Below are 12,557 nucleotides of genomic sequence, written 5' to 3'. Positions count from 1 at the left end.
GCACCCGACCTATTGGCTCTCATGGCTCACCGGGCCAAGAGGTAAACCCAACTAGTTGACCACCTACTCAACCAGGTGACCACCCTATCAACCAGTTGACCACCTGGCCAACCAGTTGACCGCCCACCTAACCATGTGACCACCCAACCAAGGGGGTGACCACCTACCCAACGGGGTGACCACCCAACCAACTGGTTGACCACCTACCCAACCAGTTGACCACCCAACCAGTTGACCACCTACCCAACTGGTTGACCACCTACCCAACCAGCTGACCACCTACCCAACCAGGTGACCACCCAACCAACTGGTTGACCACCTACCCAATGGGGTGACCACCTACCCAACCAGTTGGCCACCTACCCAACCAGCTGACCACCTACCCAACCAGTTGACCAACCACCCAACCAGTTGCCACCCACCCAACCCATTGACCCCTTGCCCACCCATCACGCAGGGACCACTTGGCCCACGAGGGGCCGTGGGCACGGCGCCCCCCAGCAGCCCTGCACCCAACCACGGCCCCCCCCAGCCAACCAGAGCCTGCGGACCCCCCCGGTGGCCATGTCACCTACACCACCCGGCCAATCAGCACAGCGGCAGCTCGGCCAATCAGCAGCCGGGCCCAGCCCAGCCAATCAGCACGCCCGCAGCGCCCGGCCCTGGCAGTGGTCCCTGGGGGGGGGATGGAGGGGCTGCAGCCCCCCAGCCCCGGGGCATGCTGGGACGGGGTTCCCCACGCGCATGGCACGCGCTGACCTTGACGCGCGCCCTGCAGAACTCTCCCTACTCATCACTTTTGGTTTATTTTTTTATTTTTTCTTTTTTTTTTTTTTTTCTCATTTTTTCCCTGTGTCAGGACGGAGGCGAGGGTTTGAGCGAGCAGCGCGTTGGCAGGCAGAGCCGCTGCAGTGCTGGGCGGCGGCAGGATGCTGCAGTCCCACCCCACCCCATAACGCCCTGTAACATCCCTGCACCCCATAAACCCCCCATAACCCTCCCACATCCCCCATAACCCCCCTTAATCCATCCCCACTCCCCATAACCCCTATATAAATCCCCCGCACCCCATAACCCCCCACACCCCATAAGCCCCTATAACATTCCCACACTCTATGACCCCCATAACCCCTGCACACCCCCCATAACCCCCCATACCCCCCCCATAACCCTGATAACCCCTCCATAACCCCTCCCAGCCCCCATAACCCCCCCTTAACCCATCTCCACCCCCCATAACCCCTATATAACACCTCCACACCCCATAACACCCCACACCCCATAACACCCCATAACCCCCCACACCCCATAACCCCCCCATAACTTCCTATAACATTCCCACACTCTATAATCCCCATAACCCCCCCATAGCCCCCCATAACCCCCCCAGCCCCTATAACCCCCCATAACCCCCCCACAACCCCCCCACCCCTCCATGTATCCCCCACAACCTCCCCCCCAACCTCCCGACCCCCGGCTCGGCACAGGGGCTCAGCGGGGTGGCCCCGATCCTTTTGGGGACGCGGTGGCTCCGGGGGGGGGGACGACACACACACACAGCCCTGCCCTTCCCCCCCCTCCCTGTCGCACCCCCTGTCCCCGTGCCCTTCCCCATGTCCCCTGTCCCCCCCCCAGCTCCCCACACCCATCCCTGTCCCCTCCCCCTCCCCCTGTCCTGTCCCCACTGTCCCCACCCCTGTCCCCCCCGTGACCCCCCCGTGTCCCCCTTGTCCCCCCATGACCCCCCGTGACCCCCCATGACCCCCAGTGACCCCCCATGACCCCCAGTGACCCCCCCGTCCCCTCCCCGTGTCCCCCCCCCGCCCCTTCCCCACCCCGCGCTCCCCGTCCCCAAGCCCCACCCACCCCGTGCCCAAACCACGCCCACCACGCCCAAAACACGCCCCAAACCACGCCCCATTTTCCCCAAGCCCCGCCCCCCCGCCCCGGAACCGCTCCCGCCCCGCGCTCACTTCCGCTGGGGCCGGTGGCGGCGGGGCCGGGACCGGGACCGGGACGGGGACGGGGACGGGGCAGGTGCGGGGGGGGCCGGGACCGGGCCGGGATGGGACCGAGCGGGGCAGGGGGAGGGCTGCGGGCACACGGGGTGAGACCGGCACCGCGATCCGGATTGGGACTGGAATTGGGATCGGGATTAGGATTGGGACCGGGATTGGGATTGGGACCGGGATTGGGATTGGGATTGGGGTCGGGACCGACTGGGGCCGATCGGGGCCGATCCGGGCCGGGGGCCAGCTGTTCCCCCCCGGGCTGCTGGGATCGGGAACAGGATCCGGATCTGGACCAGGATCCGGATCGGGATTAGGATAGGGATTGGGATCAGGATCGGGACTGGGACTGAGACTGGGATTGGGACAGACCGTGGCTGATCGGGGCCAGGGGCCAGCTGTGGCTCCCTGGGGTGCTGGGATTTGGACCAGGATCTGGATCGGGATTGGGATTGGGTTTGGGATTAGGATTGGGACTGGGACCGGGATCGGGACTGGGACTGGGACTGGGACCGACCTGGGCTGATCGGGGCCGGGGGCGAGCTGTGGCTCCCTGGGGTGCTGGGATCAGGACCAGGATCTGGATATGGACTGGGATTGGGATTGGGTTTGGGATTGGGACTGGGACCAGGATTGGGATTGGGACTAGGACTGGGACTGGGACTGGGACCGACCAGGTCCAACTGGGGCTGATCAGGGCTGGGGCTGAGCTGCAGCGCCACAGGGTGGAGGGAGCAGGATCAGGACCGGGATTGGGACTGGGATTAGGATTAGGACTGGGACTGGAATCAGGATTAGGACTGGTACTTGGATTGGGACTGGGACCAACCGGGGCTGATCGGGGCCGGGGCGAGCTGCAGCCCCCCTGGGTGCTGGGACCGAGACCGGGATAGGGATCAGGATCCAGATCCGGATCAGGCCCTAGGCACTTTTGGGATAAAAACCCCACAAATCAGTGAAATCCTCCCCCGCAGCAGGCGCGGCGGCACCATGACGGACTCCAAGTACTTCACCACCACCAAGAAAGGTGAGGGGGGGCCCGGGCCGGCCCTGAGGGGTTTCGGGGGGCTCCCAGGGCCCGTCCCCACGCCCGCCCGTCCCGCCCGGCCCCAGGGGAGATCTTCGAGCTGAAGGCCGAGCTCAACAGCGACAAGAAGGAGAAGAAGAAGGAGGCTGTGAAGAAGGTGATCGCCTCCATGACCGTCGGCAAGGACGTCAGGTGCGCGGCCCCGCTGACGGCTTTTGGGGTGGGATTCTCTCCTTTTGGGGGGGCAGCAGGCGGCTCCTGGTGCTCCCCCGGCCCCATAAAGCTGCCTGGGCCTTGGGGGTGCCCCTGCGGGGTGCTGCTGGGGTTGGGCTGGGACTTAGAGGTCCCCAGTGCCAGCCACCGTCGTGTCACCCCATGGCCCTTTGTGTCACCCCATGGCCCTTCATATCACCCCATGTCCCTCTGTGTCACCCCATGTCCCTCTGTGTCACCCCACGTCCCTCTGTGTCACCCCACGTCCCTCCGTGTCCCACCATGTCCTACCATGTCCCTTTATGTCCCACCATGTCCACCATGTCCCTTTTTTGTCCCACCTCGTCCCTTCATGTCCCATTCTGTCCTTCTGTGCCCCACTGTGTCCCCTTGTGCCCCACCACATCCCCTCGTGTCCCACCATGTCCCACCATGTCCCATTGTGTCCCCTTGTGTCCCATCATGTCCCACCACATCCCATTGTGTCCCATCCCATCCCTCCCACCCTGTTCCTCCGTGTCCCACCCCATCCCTCCACGTCCCCCCATGTCCCTCACACACCTCCCACCCCCCCCACCACTCACCCACCCTCACCTTCTGGCGGCAGCCCGCTCCCAGGACAACGGGGCCACCATCCCCGGTGTGGGGACACCCCCATTAACCCCCCCCGTGTCCCCCCCATTTTCCCCACCCGGGGCCCGCTGCGCTCCGTGGCGAAGCGGCTTCTGCGTTGCAGCGCGCTGTTCCCGGACGTGGTCAACTGCATGCAGACGGACAACCTGGAGCTGAAGAAGCTGGTCTACCTCTACCTGATGAACTACGCCAAGAGCCAGCCCGACATGGCCATCATGGCCGTCAACACCTTCGTCAAGGTGAGGGGGGGTTCCCCGTTTCCCTACGGGGTGTCCTGGTTGTCATCGGGGCTCACCTCGTGCCGGGATGTGGTCCCGCAAAACCCGGGGGGGAAAATGGTTTTTGGGGAGGTTGCGGTGGGGTTGGGAGGTGGGGAGTGAGGTTGCTCCGGTGGGAGGGTTTGCCGGGGAGTTTGGGGTTTGGTGGGTTTTTGGGTTGGTTTGATTTGAAAGGAAAAAAAGCAGTTTGCCTGTCGGGGTGTGCGCCGGGTCTGGTGGCTGTTCTGCGGGGTTTGGGACCTCGGTGAGATGCTTTCTGGGGCAGCTTTGGAGTGGTTTTGGTGTTAAAGCTCCGTTGTGCTCCAGTTTTTGGAAGGAGATGAGCCCCCTCCTGCGGGAGGCACTCTGGCTTCACCTCCTCTCCCATCCTGAGCACTAAAACCCCGAGGTTTTGGGAACCCGAAGGGAAATCGAGGTCCTGCTGAGGGCTGTGGCCGCAGGAGCTGGGAGTCTGACCGTCCCCATGTGTCCCCCCAGGACTGTGAGGACCCGAACCCGCTGATCCGGGCGCTGGCCGTGCGCACCATGGGCTGCATCCGCGTGGACAAGATCACGGAGTACCTCTGCGAGCCCCTGCGCAAGTGCCTGAAGGACGAGGACCCCTACGTGCGCAAGACGGCGGCCGTCTGCGTGGCCAAGCTCCACGACATCAACGCCCAGCTGGTGGAGGACCAGGGCTTCCTGGACACCCTCAAGGACCTCATCTCGGACTCCAACCCCATGGTGATTAGGGTTTGCCTTCGCCCTCCCTCTTTCCTCCCTCTCCACGCCCTCTCTCCCGTGCTGCCCTTCATTTCTCGGCCCCTTTTTGGTGCCCGGCAGCCCCTGGTGCTTTGGTAGCTGACCCTGGGGCTGCGTTCTGGGTTGTGGAACCGTCTCCTGGCCGTGGGGCTGCGTTAATTAATCCCCGTGCTATTAACTCCTGCTCCCTAGGGGATTGGGGCAGGTGGCAGCTGGGGATTTCGTGCTGCTGCGTGTCCTCTTCCCACGGCCGCTGTCAGCTCAGCCCCTCTGCGGCTGCGGGGAGGGGGACGGGAGGAATCAAAGCTTTGGGGTTTGCCCACACAGCTCGCCGAGCAGCAGCCCGACCCCCCAGGCGGGGCGAGCCTGGCGCCCAGATGTCGGTAGCGGGGGGCCCACGCCGAGGACGCAGCTCATCCTCCCGCAGCAGCCTCCCCCCCGGGGGCGTTATGCACGGCTCTGGTCCCATCGGGTGTCCCCGTCCCCTCCCCAGGTGGTGGCCAACGCGGTGGCGGCGCTGTCGGAGATCGCGGAGTCGCACCCGAGCAGCAACCTGCTGGACCTCAACCCCCAGTCCATCAACAAGCTGCTCACCGCCCTGAACGAGTGCACCGAGTGGGGCCAGATCTTCATCCTGGACTGCCTGGCCAACTACATGCCCAAGGACGACCGGGAGGCCCAGAGGTGAGGGAGGCTGGGGGTGGCAGGGCGGAGGCAGGACGGGGCTGGCGCTGCCTCTTCTCCTCTCCTTTTTCCTCTCCTTTCTCCTCTCCTTTCTCCTCTCTCCTCTCCTTTCCCCTCTCCTATCCCTTCTCCTCTCCAGGAGCGTTTAAGAGCCAGCTGCTCGGTTTTTATGGGGATCTTCAGTGGTGGCCGCCTGCTGTGCTGCAAGCTGCCGACGTTCCTTGGGGTTTTAACTGGGCTCTCACTGCCTCTTTCCCTTTTTTTTTTTTCTCCCTTTTCCAGCATCTGCGAGCGGGTGACGCCCCGGCTGTCCCACGCCAACTCGGCGGTGGTGCTCTCGGCGGTGAAGGTGCTGATGAAGTTCATGGAGATGCTCTCCAAGGACCTGGACTACTACGGCACGCTGCTGAAGAAGCTGGCCCCGCCGCTGGTCACCCTGCTGTCCGCGGAGCCCGAGCTGCAGTACGTGGCTCTCCGCAACATCAACCTCATCGTGCAGAAGAGGTGCGTGCCCTCCATCCCCGTCCTCCAGCCCCCCCGAGGCGCTGCTTCTCTCGTTTCAGTCTGCTGAGGAGTTTTTGTGACTCCTTCCGACCTGCTCGTCCTCAGCAGACGAGCGAGTCCTCCAAGTCCCCGTGTCCCTTGGCCCAGCTGACGTTGCCGGAGGGCAGGAGGTGGCCGAGGCCCCGTGATGGTGCTCGGGGCCAGCTGGAGAGCTGCAGGCAGATGTCCCATCGCTGCTGCGGCCTATTAAAATTAGCAGCAGCTTCTTGGGGGGGTGGAAAGCAATTAGCACCATTGCCAGGGGGTGTGTGGACAGCAGCTCGGCTCCTCGGGGACCTGGCCTCCCTCCTGCCCCAGCTCGGAGGCTGGTGTGGTGAGGAAGGGCCAGTTTGGCCCTGGGCTCTGGGCTGGTGTCCCTGCTCCCCCAGGGTGTCCCTCCTGACCTCGCCAGCGTCCCCTGTTGCATTGCAGCTGCTCTTTATTTGCGGCAAGGTCGGGCGCGCGTCCGCAAAGGGGAGCCGAGGGCGAGAGCTGCCAGGGGAAAATCGTGGTGTCTTGAACTCCCGGGCACTGAGCAGCCCCAAAAACGGCCGGGCAGCCTCATCCTGCTGGCCCGGAGCCTTGTGGCAGCTCCCAGCTCCGCTCCCCTTGGCCAGATCCCTCAATCACTGCTTTTCCTTGCCCTCCCCAGGCCCGAAATCCTGAAGCACGAGATGAAGGTGTTCTTCGTCAAGTACAACGACCCCATCTACGTCAAGCTGGAGAAGCTGGACATCATGATCCGCCTGGCTTCCCAGGCCAACATCGCGCAGGTCGGGCTGCGGGCGGGCACGAGGGGCCTTGGCCACCCCGATAACACTTCCCCCTGCTCCGGCACCAGCGGGGCTGTGGCTGCCCCGTTAAACTCCCGATCCAGCCAGCTGGGATTTGGGGCATTGCATCGGGGGAAATCCGCGGCTCGGGGGCTTTATTGGGGGCTCACATCCTCGCCCCCCCGGCAGGTGCTGGCGGAGCTGAAGGAGTACGCCACGGAGGTGGACGTGGATTTCGTCAGGAAGGCAGTGAGAGCCATCGGCCGCTGCGCCATCAAGGTGGAGGTGAGGCTGGTGTGGGGGGGACACGGGCACCTCGGCACGCTGTCCTTTGGCTCACCGTGTGTCCTGCTGCTGGGCAGGCATCCTGCTCGTGCTGGGCGAGCTGGAGGCCTTGCAGCCCAAAAAGGATCCCCCAGGAGCCTCGGTGGGGCGTGGGGGTGGCTCAGAGCGGTTCTGTGGGGCTCAAGGAGCGCGTCCCAGCCCCTCTGGTTTAGGATTTGGGGCGCAAAAAAAGGGGAGGCAGCAGCTGTGTGTGTGTCCCTTCTGCTCCACGCTGGGTTTGGGGCACGCAGGGGTGTGATGAGGGTGTGAGGGCATCGCTGACCGACACCCCCCCACAACAGCAATCGGCGGAGCGCTGCGTCAGCACCCTGCTGGACCTCATCCAGACCAAGGTCAACTACGTGGTGCAGGAGGCCATCGTCGTCATCAAGGACATCTTCCGCAAGTACCCCAACAAGTGCGTGGGGCGAGGGGCTCCCCCCAGCTCCTGCCCTGCTGCTCCCAGCGCGGGGATAACCAGCGAGCCAGCGGTCTGCGCCAGGAGCCAGCGGTTTGGAGAGGGTGGGGAACAGACAAACGGGGCCAAGAAGTGAATTCTCCAAAGGGGCTGGCACGGGCAGTGTCCCAGAGTGTGTTTTTGCTTAGCAAACGTCCCTGTGTTATGTCTGGGATTTCATCTCTGGATACAGAAGCGATGGTGCACGCAGTGCTTGGCTTCTGTAAAAAATTCATTCTGGAGAGCGAGGTTTTCCATATATCCCCCCAGCTTCCTTCCCGTTACCCAAACGGGCTCTCTTGGCACAGATAATTGAAAGTGGCCACGCATCCCAAAAGCAAAGCTGTTCTGCAAGCAGCTCGGGTGCAAACAGGCATGCTTACAGGACAGAAACAGGCAATGAGAGCTTCCCATGAGCCAAATAACCATTTTCGGATGGCTACGCATCACTTTTGTTCCCTTTTGCTTGCTCGGAGCCTTCCTATCGGAAAAGGGGAACTTCATGGGAGCAGCAGGAACAGCAGGAACAGCCCTGCAGCGGGTGATGGGGCAACGTGAGGGAGGGGAGCTGGGGCTTTGGGGTGACCTGTCCCTGCCCCGGCAGGTACGAGAGCGTCATCGCTACGCTGTGCGAGAACCTCGACTCCCTGGACGAGCCCGAGGCGCGGGCTGCCATGATCTGGATCGTGGGCGAGTACGCCGAGCGCATCGACAATGCCGACGAGCTGCTGGAGAGCTTCCTGGAGGGCTTCCACGACGAGAGCACCCAGGTGTGGCGGGGTTTTGGGGACAAAGCGAGTGTCTCGGGGTCCCGGAGGTGTCCTCGCAGCTCCTCGTGCGGCGCTGGCTGCGGGGCACCCTCTGTGAAGCGCCCCCCGGGCACCTTCCCCTCGTCACTTGGTGCCAGCGCAGGGTCTGCCCTTTGGAGCTGGTCTTGGGGGGGCTGCTCGCGCCTCCCCCTTCAGCTGGGGCGGGTGATTTTGCAAGGGAAATGACTGAAATTTCCTCCAGCGCCTGCGGGGAGAGCTCACGCCTTCCTGCTCTGCCTGTCCCTCTGTCCTGGTGCCCGCAGGTCCAGCTGCAGCTGCTGACGGCCATCGTCAAGCTGTTCCTGAAGAAACCCACCGAGACCCAGGAGCTGGTGCAGCAAGTCCTGAGCTTGGCCACGCAGGTGGGTACCGGCTCCCCGCACGGCTTCCCCGACCCCCAATTTCGGCGCTGACCCCCCGGGGGCTTCCCGCAGGACTCCGACAACCCCGACCTGCGGGACCGCGGCTACATCTACTGGCGCCTGCTCTCCACCGACCCCGTGGCCGCCAAGGAGGTGGTGCTGGCCGAGAAGCCCCTCATCTCCGAGGAGACCGACCTGATCGAGCCCACGCTGCTGGACGAGCTCATCTGCTACATCGGCACGCTCGCCTCCGTCTACCACAAGCCGCCCAGCGCCTTCGTGGAGGGGAGCCGAGGGGTGGTGCACAAGAGCTTGCCCCCGCGAACGGGCTCGTGAGTGTCCCCTCCTCGCTGCCAGCTGTCCCCAACGCCCACGGGGACGTCCAGAGCTGGGTGGTGGGATTAGGGGGGGGGATGCCGAGCTGGGCTGGTGGTTCCCAGTGCGGTCCCAGCGGGGCTGGGTGGGGTGGGCATCCCTAAGGGGGGGTTCCCTGCAGGAGCAGTGTGGACTCCGTGCTGTCCTAAGCCTGCAGATGCGAGGTTTTAGGTGGGAGGTGAACCCCAAGGGTGGCTTTGGGAGCTCTGTGGGGTGGGACATCTTGCCCCGAAGCCCAGCCGGGTGGCTCTCAGCCCCGGGGGCTCCAGCAGAGCCCTCCAGCATCCCACCCTTGCCCTTCCCTGCAGGAGTGAGAGCGCCGAGAGCCCCGAGGCAGCCCCCTCGGCCGGGCAGGCGGCGGAGCAGCCGGCCGTCATCCCCGCGCAGGGCGACCTGCTGGGAGATCTGCTCAACCTGGACCTGGGCCCCCCGGTCAGCGGGCCCCCCCTCGCCGCCTCCTCCGTGCAGATGGGTGCCGTGGACCTCCTGGGAGGGGGCCTGGACAGCCTGGTGGGTCGCCGTGCCGCGTGCTCCTGCCTCGGGGATGGATGTCGGGGCTCCTGGGGGTGGGTTTGTCTTCACCTGGAGGCGTCTGGGCTAGCCCTGGCTGGTGATGAGGGGTGCTAATTAACCTCGTCAGCTGGAGCAGGGCTCCTATCTCCTGTTTCTCTCTCTCTCTTTTATTTTTTTTGTCTCTTCTCTCCTGGCTTCTCTCTGCATGCGCCTGGCTCTCCTCTCCGCCTTGCCTGCTTCTGCTTGGAGATGGGGGACGAGTCGGAAGGGGTACGCACCAGCCCTTTTCTTACCCCTCTAGCCCCCTGCCCACCTCCGCAGCCCCCTGCCCCGAGGGCTGGGCGCGGAGCTGCCCCCGCCGCGTCCTGGGGACCCCTCTGGGGACAGCCAGCCCCCGAAGCCCTCAGCCTTCACCCCTCTGCCTCTCGGGAGCCCTAGCGACCCCGAGCCCTCGCTCACCCACACCGAAGCTTTTGGGAAGTGCCCGTGATGGGGTGTCCCGCGGGTCCCCTCGGCACCGACCGCGCTCTCTTGTCTCTTGCAGCTGCGCAGCGATGTGGGAGGCAGCCCCGCTGTGAGTTCCCTCGCGCCCCTGGCATCTTCCTCTTCCTCCTCCTCTTTTTTTCTCCTCCTCCTCCTCCTCCCCGCGGTGTCCCCTGACCCTCTCTCTTGTCCCCCACAGATGGGTGGCGGCGGTGGCTTCGCTGCGCCCGGCCCCGCGGTGCCGGCCAGCATGGGAGCGCCCCTCGGCAGCGGCCTCGGGGACCTCTTCGACCTCACCGGGGGCGTGGGGACCCTGTCGGGCTCCTACGTGGCTCCCAAATCGGTGAGTCTGGCTGCCCAGGGCTGGCTTCGCTCACCGAAGTATTCATTTTGGGGTAAAACCAGACGGATTCTGCCTCTCGACCCAGGTGTGGCTCCCTGCCATGAAAGCCAAGGGGCTGGAGATCTCCGGCACCTTCAGCCGCCAGGTGGGCTCCATCTCCATGGACCTGGTGCTGACCAACAAAGCCCTGCAGGTCATGTCCGACTTCGCCATCCAGTTCAACCGCAACAGGTGGGGGGCTGGTGGGGGTGGCGGGGGGCTGGTGGGGGTGGCACCCCCCCGGGAACGGCCTCTCCTGATGACCCTTCCCTCCCTGATGGCGCCGACGTGATGGTGGCCAAGGAGAAGCCTCTGAGAAGTTGTCTGAGGAGGCCGTTCCCCGGGGCACGACGGCCTCGTTGGGCGTGGGGTGGCCTCGTTTGTTCTCCTGGGGGAGCCAACACTCCGACCAGGGGTTGCTCCTAGCGGGGGGGCACCAAAAATCAGCGGAAATCTGGAGGAGAAGGGTGCCGGGCTGGGGGGCCGCCTCGCATTGCCCCAGGATGGGCAAAGCAGCAAGGAGTTGGGCTCTTGAAGGGGATCGGGATGCAAGGAGCTGAGCTGGGGGGGTCCCAGAGCCGGCAGCGAGACCCCCGTTGCCCTGACACCCCCCCCAAACCTCACCCCGTGTCCCCCCCCCCCCCTCCCAGTTTCGGCCTGGCCCCGGCCGCCCCCCTGCAGGTCCACGCGCCGCTGGCCCCCAACCAGTCGGTGGAGATCTCGCTGCCCCTCAACACGGTGGGCTCCGTCATGAAGATGGATCCCCTCAACAACCTGCAGGTGGGGGCACCCCCGTCTCTTTTTTCCCCCCCCCTGGTTGGGGGGGCTGATTTTGGGGCCCCTGCTGCGGGTCGGAGGCGGCGCTGACGTCCCGGTGTCCCCCCCTATTCCCAGGTGGCGGTGAAGAACAACATCGACGTCTTCTACTTCAGCACCCTCTACCCTCTGCACATCCTCTTCGTGGAGGACGGGAAGATGGGTGAGTCGGGGCACGGGGTCTCACCCCCCTTCTCCTTAAATCCTCCCGGCCCCGTTCCCAGCCCTGGGAACCCCCAAAAAGCCACAATCCCATGGGAATCTGTCATGCCCGAGGGGGCTTTGGGGCACCACCGCTCATTTTTGAGCCTCTTCCCCGAGGCGGCGGGGTGAGGCTGGTCCCGGGGGGGCTGCTGGAGGGGTTTTGGGGTGCTCCCCTCGGCCCTGGGGGGGCTCTGCACAGCGTGACCTGGAGGCTGGGGGCTGGAGGGGGAGCCGGGGCTGCTCTGGTGGCCCCAGAACGCGGTGCTGTGGTGGCTGCAGAGCGGCAGATGTTCCTGGCCACCTGGAAGGACATCCCCAACGAGAACGAAGCCCAGTTCCAGCTCAAGGACTGCTCCCTCAGCGCAGGTGGGTCCAAACCCCCCCCCGGGGGGGCTCTGAAGGGGCTGTGCCGGGCTAGGGGAGCTCTGGGGGGGCTCCCCTTTTCCCCGCCCTATGCCCACGGAGGGGGGTCAGAGCGGCCCCCAGCTGGTGCTGAGCCTTTTTCTGTCCCCCCCCCGTCCCCCAAGACGCCGTCAGCAGCAAGCTGCAAGGCAGCAACATCTTCACCATCGCCAAGAGGAACGTGGAGGGGCAGGACATGCTCTACCAGTCCCTGAAGCTCACCAACGGCATCTGGGTGCTGGCCGAGCTCCGCATCCAGCCCAGCAACCCCACCCTCACGGTACGGCCCCCGCCCCCCTCCCGCCCCCATACCCCTTATGGGGGGACACGGGGTCCCTATAGGGTCGCCCTCGCCGCAGCAGAGGGACGCAGGGAGCCCCCAACCCCAAAAATCCCTCGGGTGCAGCCCCCTGTCCCCATCCTCGCTGCCCTTTTTGTGGCCGGGGGGGGGGGCTCAGTGCCACCCCGCTGTCCCCTGGGGGCTGTCCCCAAGCCTTGGGGTACACCCTGAGCTCCCGGCACCCCATAA

General features: G+C 65.0%; 1 protein-coding gene across 1 annotated transcript; it reads left to right on the top strand.

Annotated features, from left to right (window-relative positions):
- Positions 1 to 1,978: 1,978 nt before the first annotated feature.
- AP1B1 (adaptor related protein complex 1 subunit beta 1) lies at positions 1,979 to 12,539 on the top strand (the record flags this gene model as incomplete). The annotated part of the gene is made up of 23 exons (XM_084297437.1): positions 1,979 to 2,037; positions 2,987 to 3,036; positions 3,123 to 3,228; positions 3,986 to 4,121; positions 4,638 to 4,883; positions 5,395 to 5,585; positions 5,868 to 6,089; positions 6,781 to 6,901; positions 7,091 to 7,186; positions 7,528 to 7,643; positions 8,287 to 8,452; positions 8,755 to 8,853; positions 8,926 to 9,185; positions 9,537 to 9,738; positions 9,991 to 10,011; positions 10,286 to 10,315; positions 10,424 to 10,567; positions 10,653 to 10,798; positions 11,257 to 11,386; positions 11,501 to 11,585; positions 11,906 to 11,992; positions 12,154 to 12,308; positions 12,522 to 12,539. Exons 2-23 carry the CDS (start codon positions 3,000 to 3,002, stop codon positions 12,537 to 12,539), a joined length of 2,814 nt encoding a protein of 937 aa, XP_084153563.1. The 5' UTR covers positions 1,979 to 2,037; positions 2,987 to 2,999.
- Between the last annotated feature and the right edge of the window lie 18 nt (positions 12,540 to 12,557).

Source organism: Netta rufina (assembly GCF_964035555.1).
Source record: "Netta rufina genome assembly, chromosome: 17".
In the NCBI taxonomy this organism is placed as follows: domain Eukaryota; kingdom Metazoa; phylum Chordata; class Aves; order Anseriformes; family Anatidae; genus Netta; species Netta rufina.
Note: the sequence above shows the minus strand (reverse complement) of the source record. Positions and strands in the feature narration are given on the sequence as shown.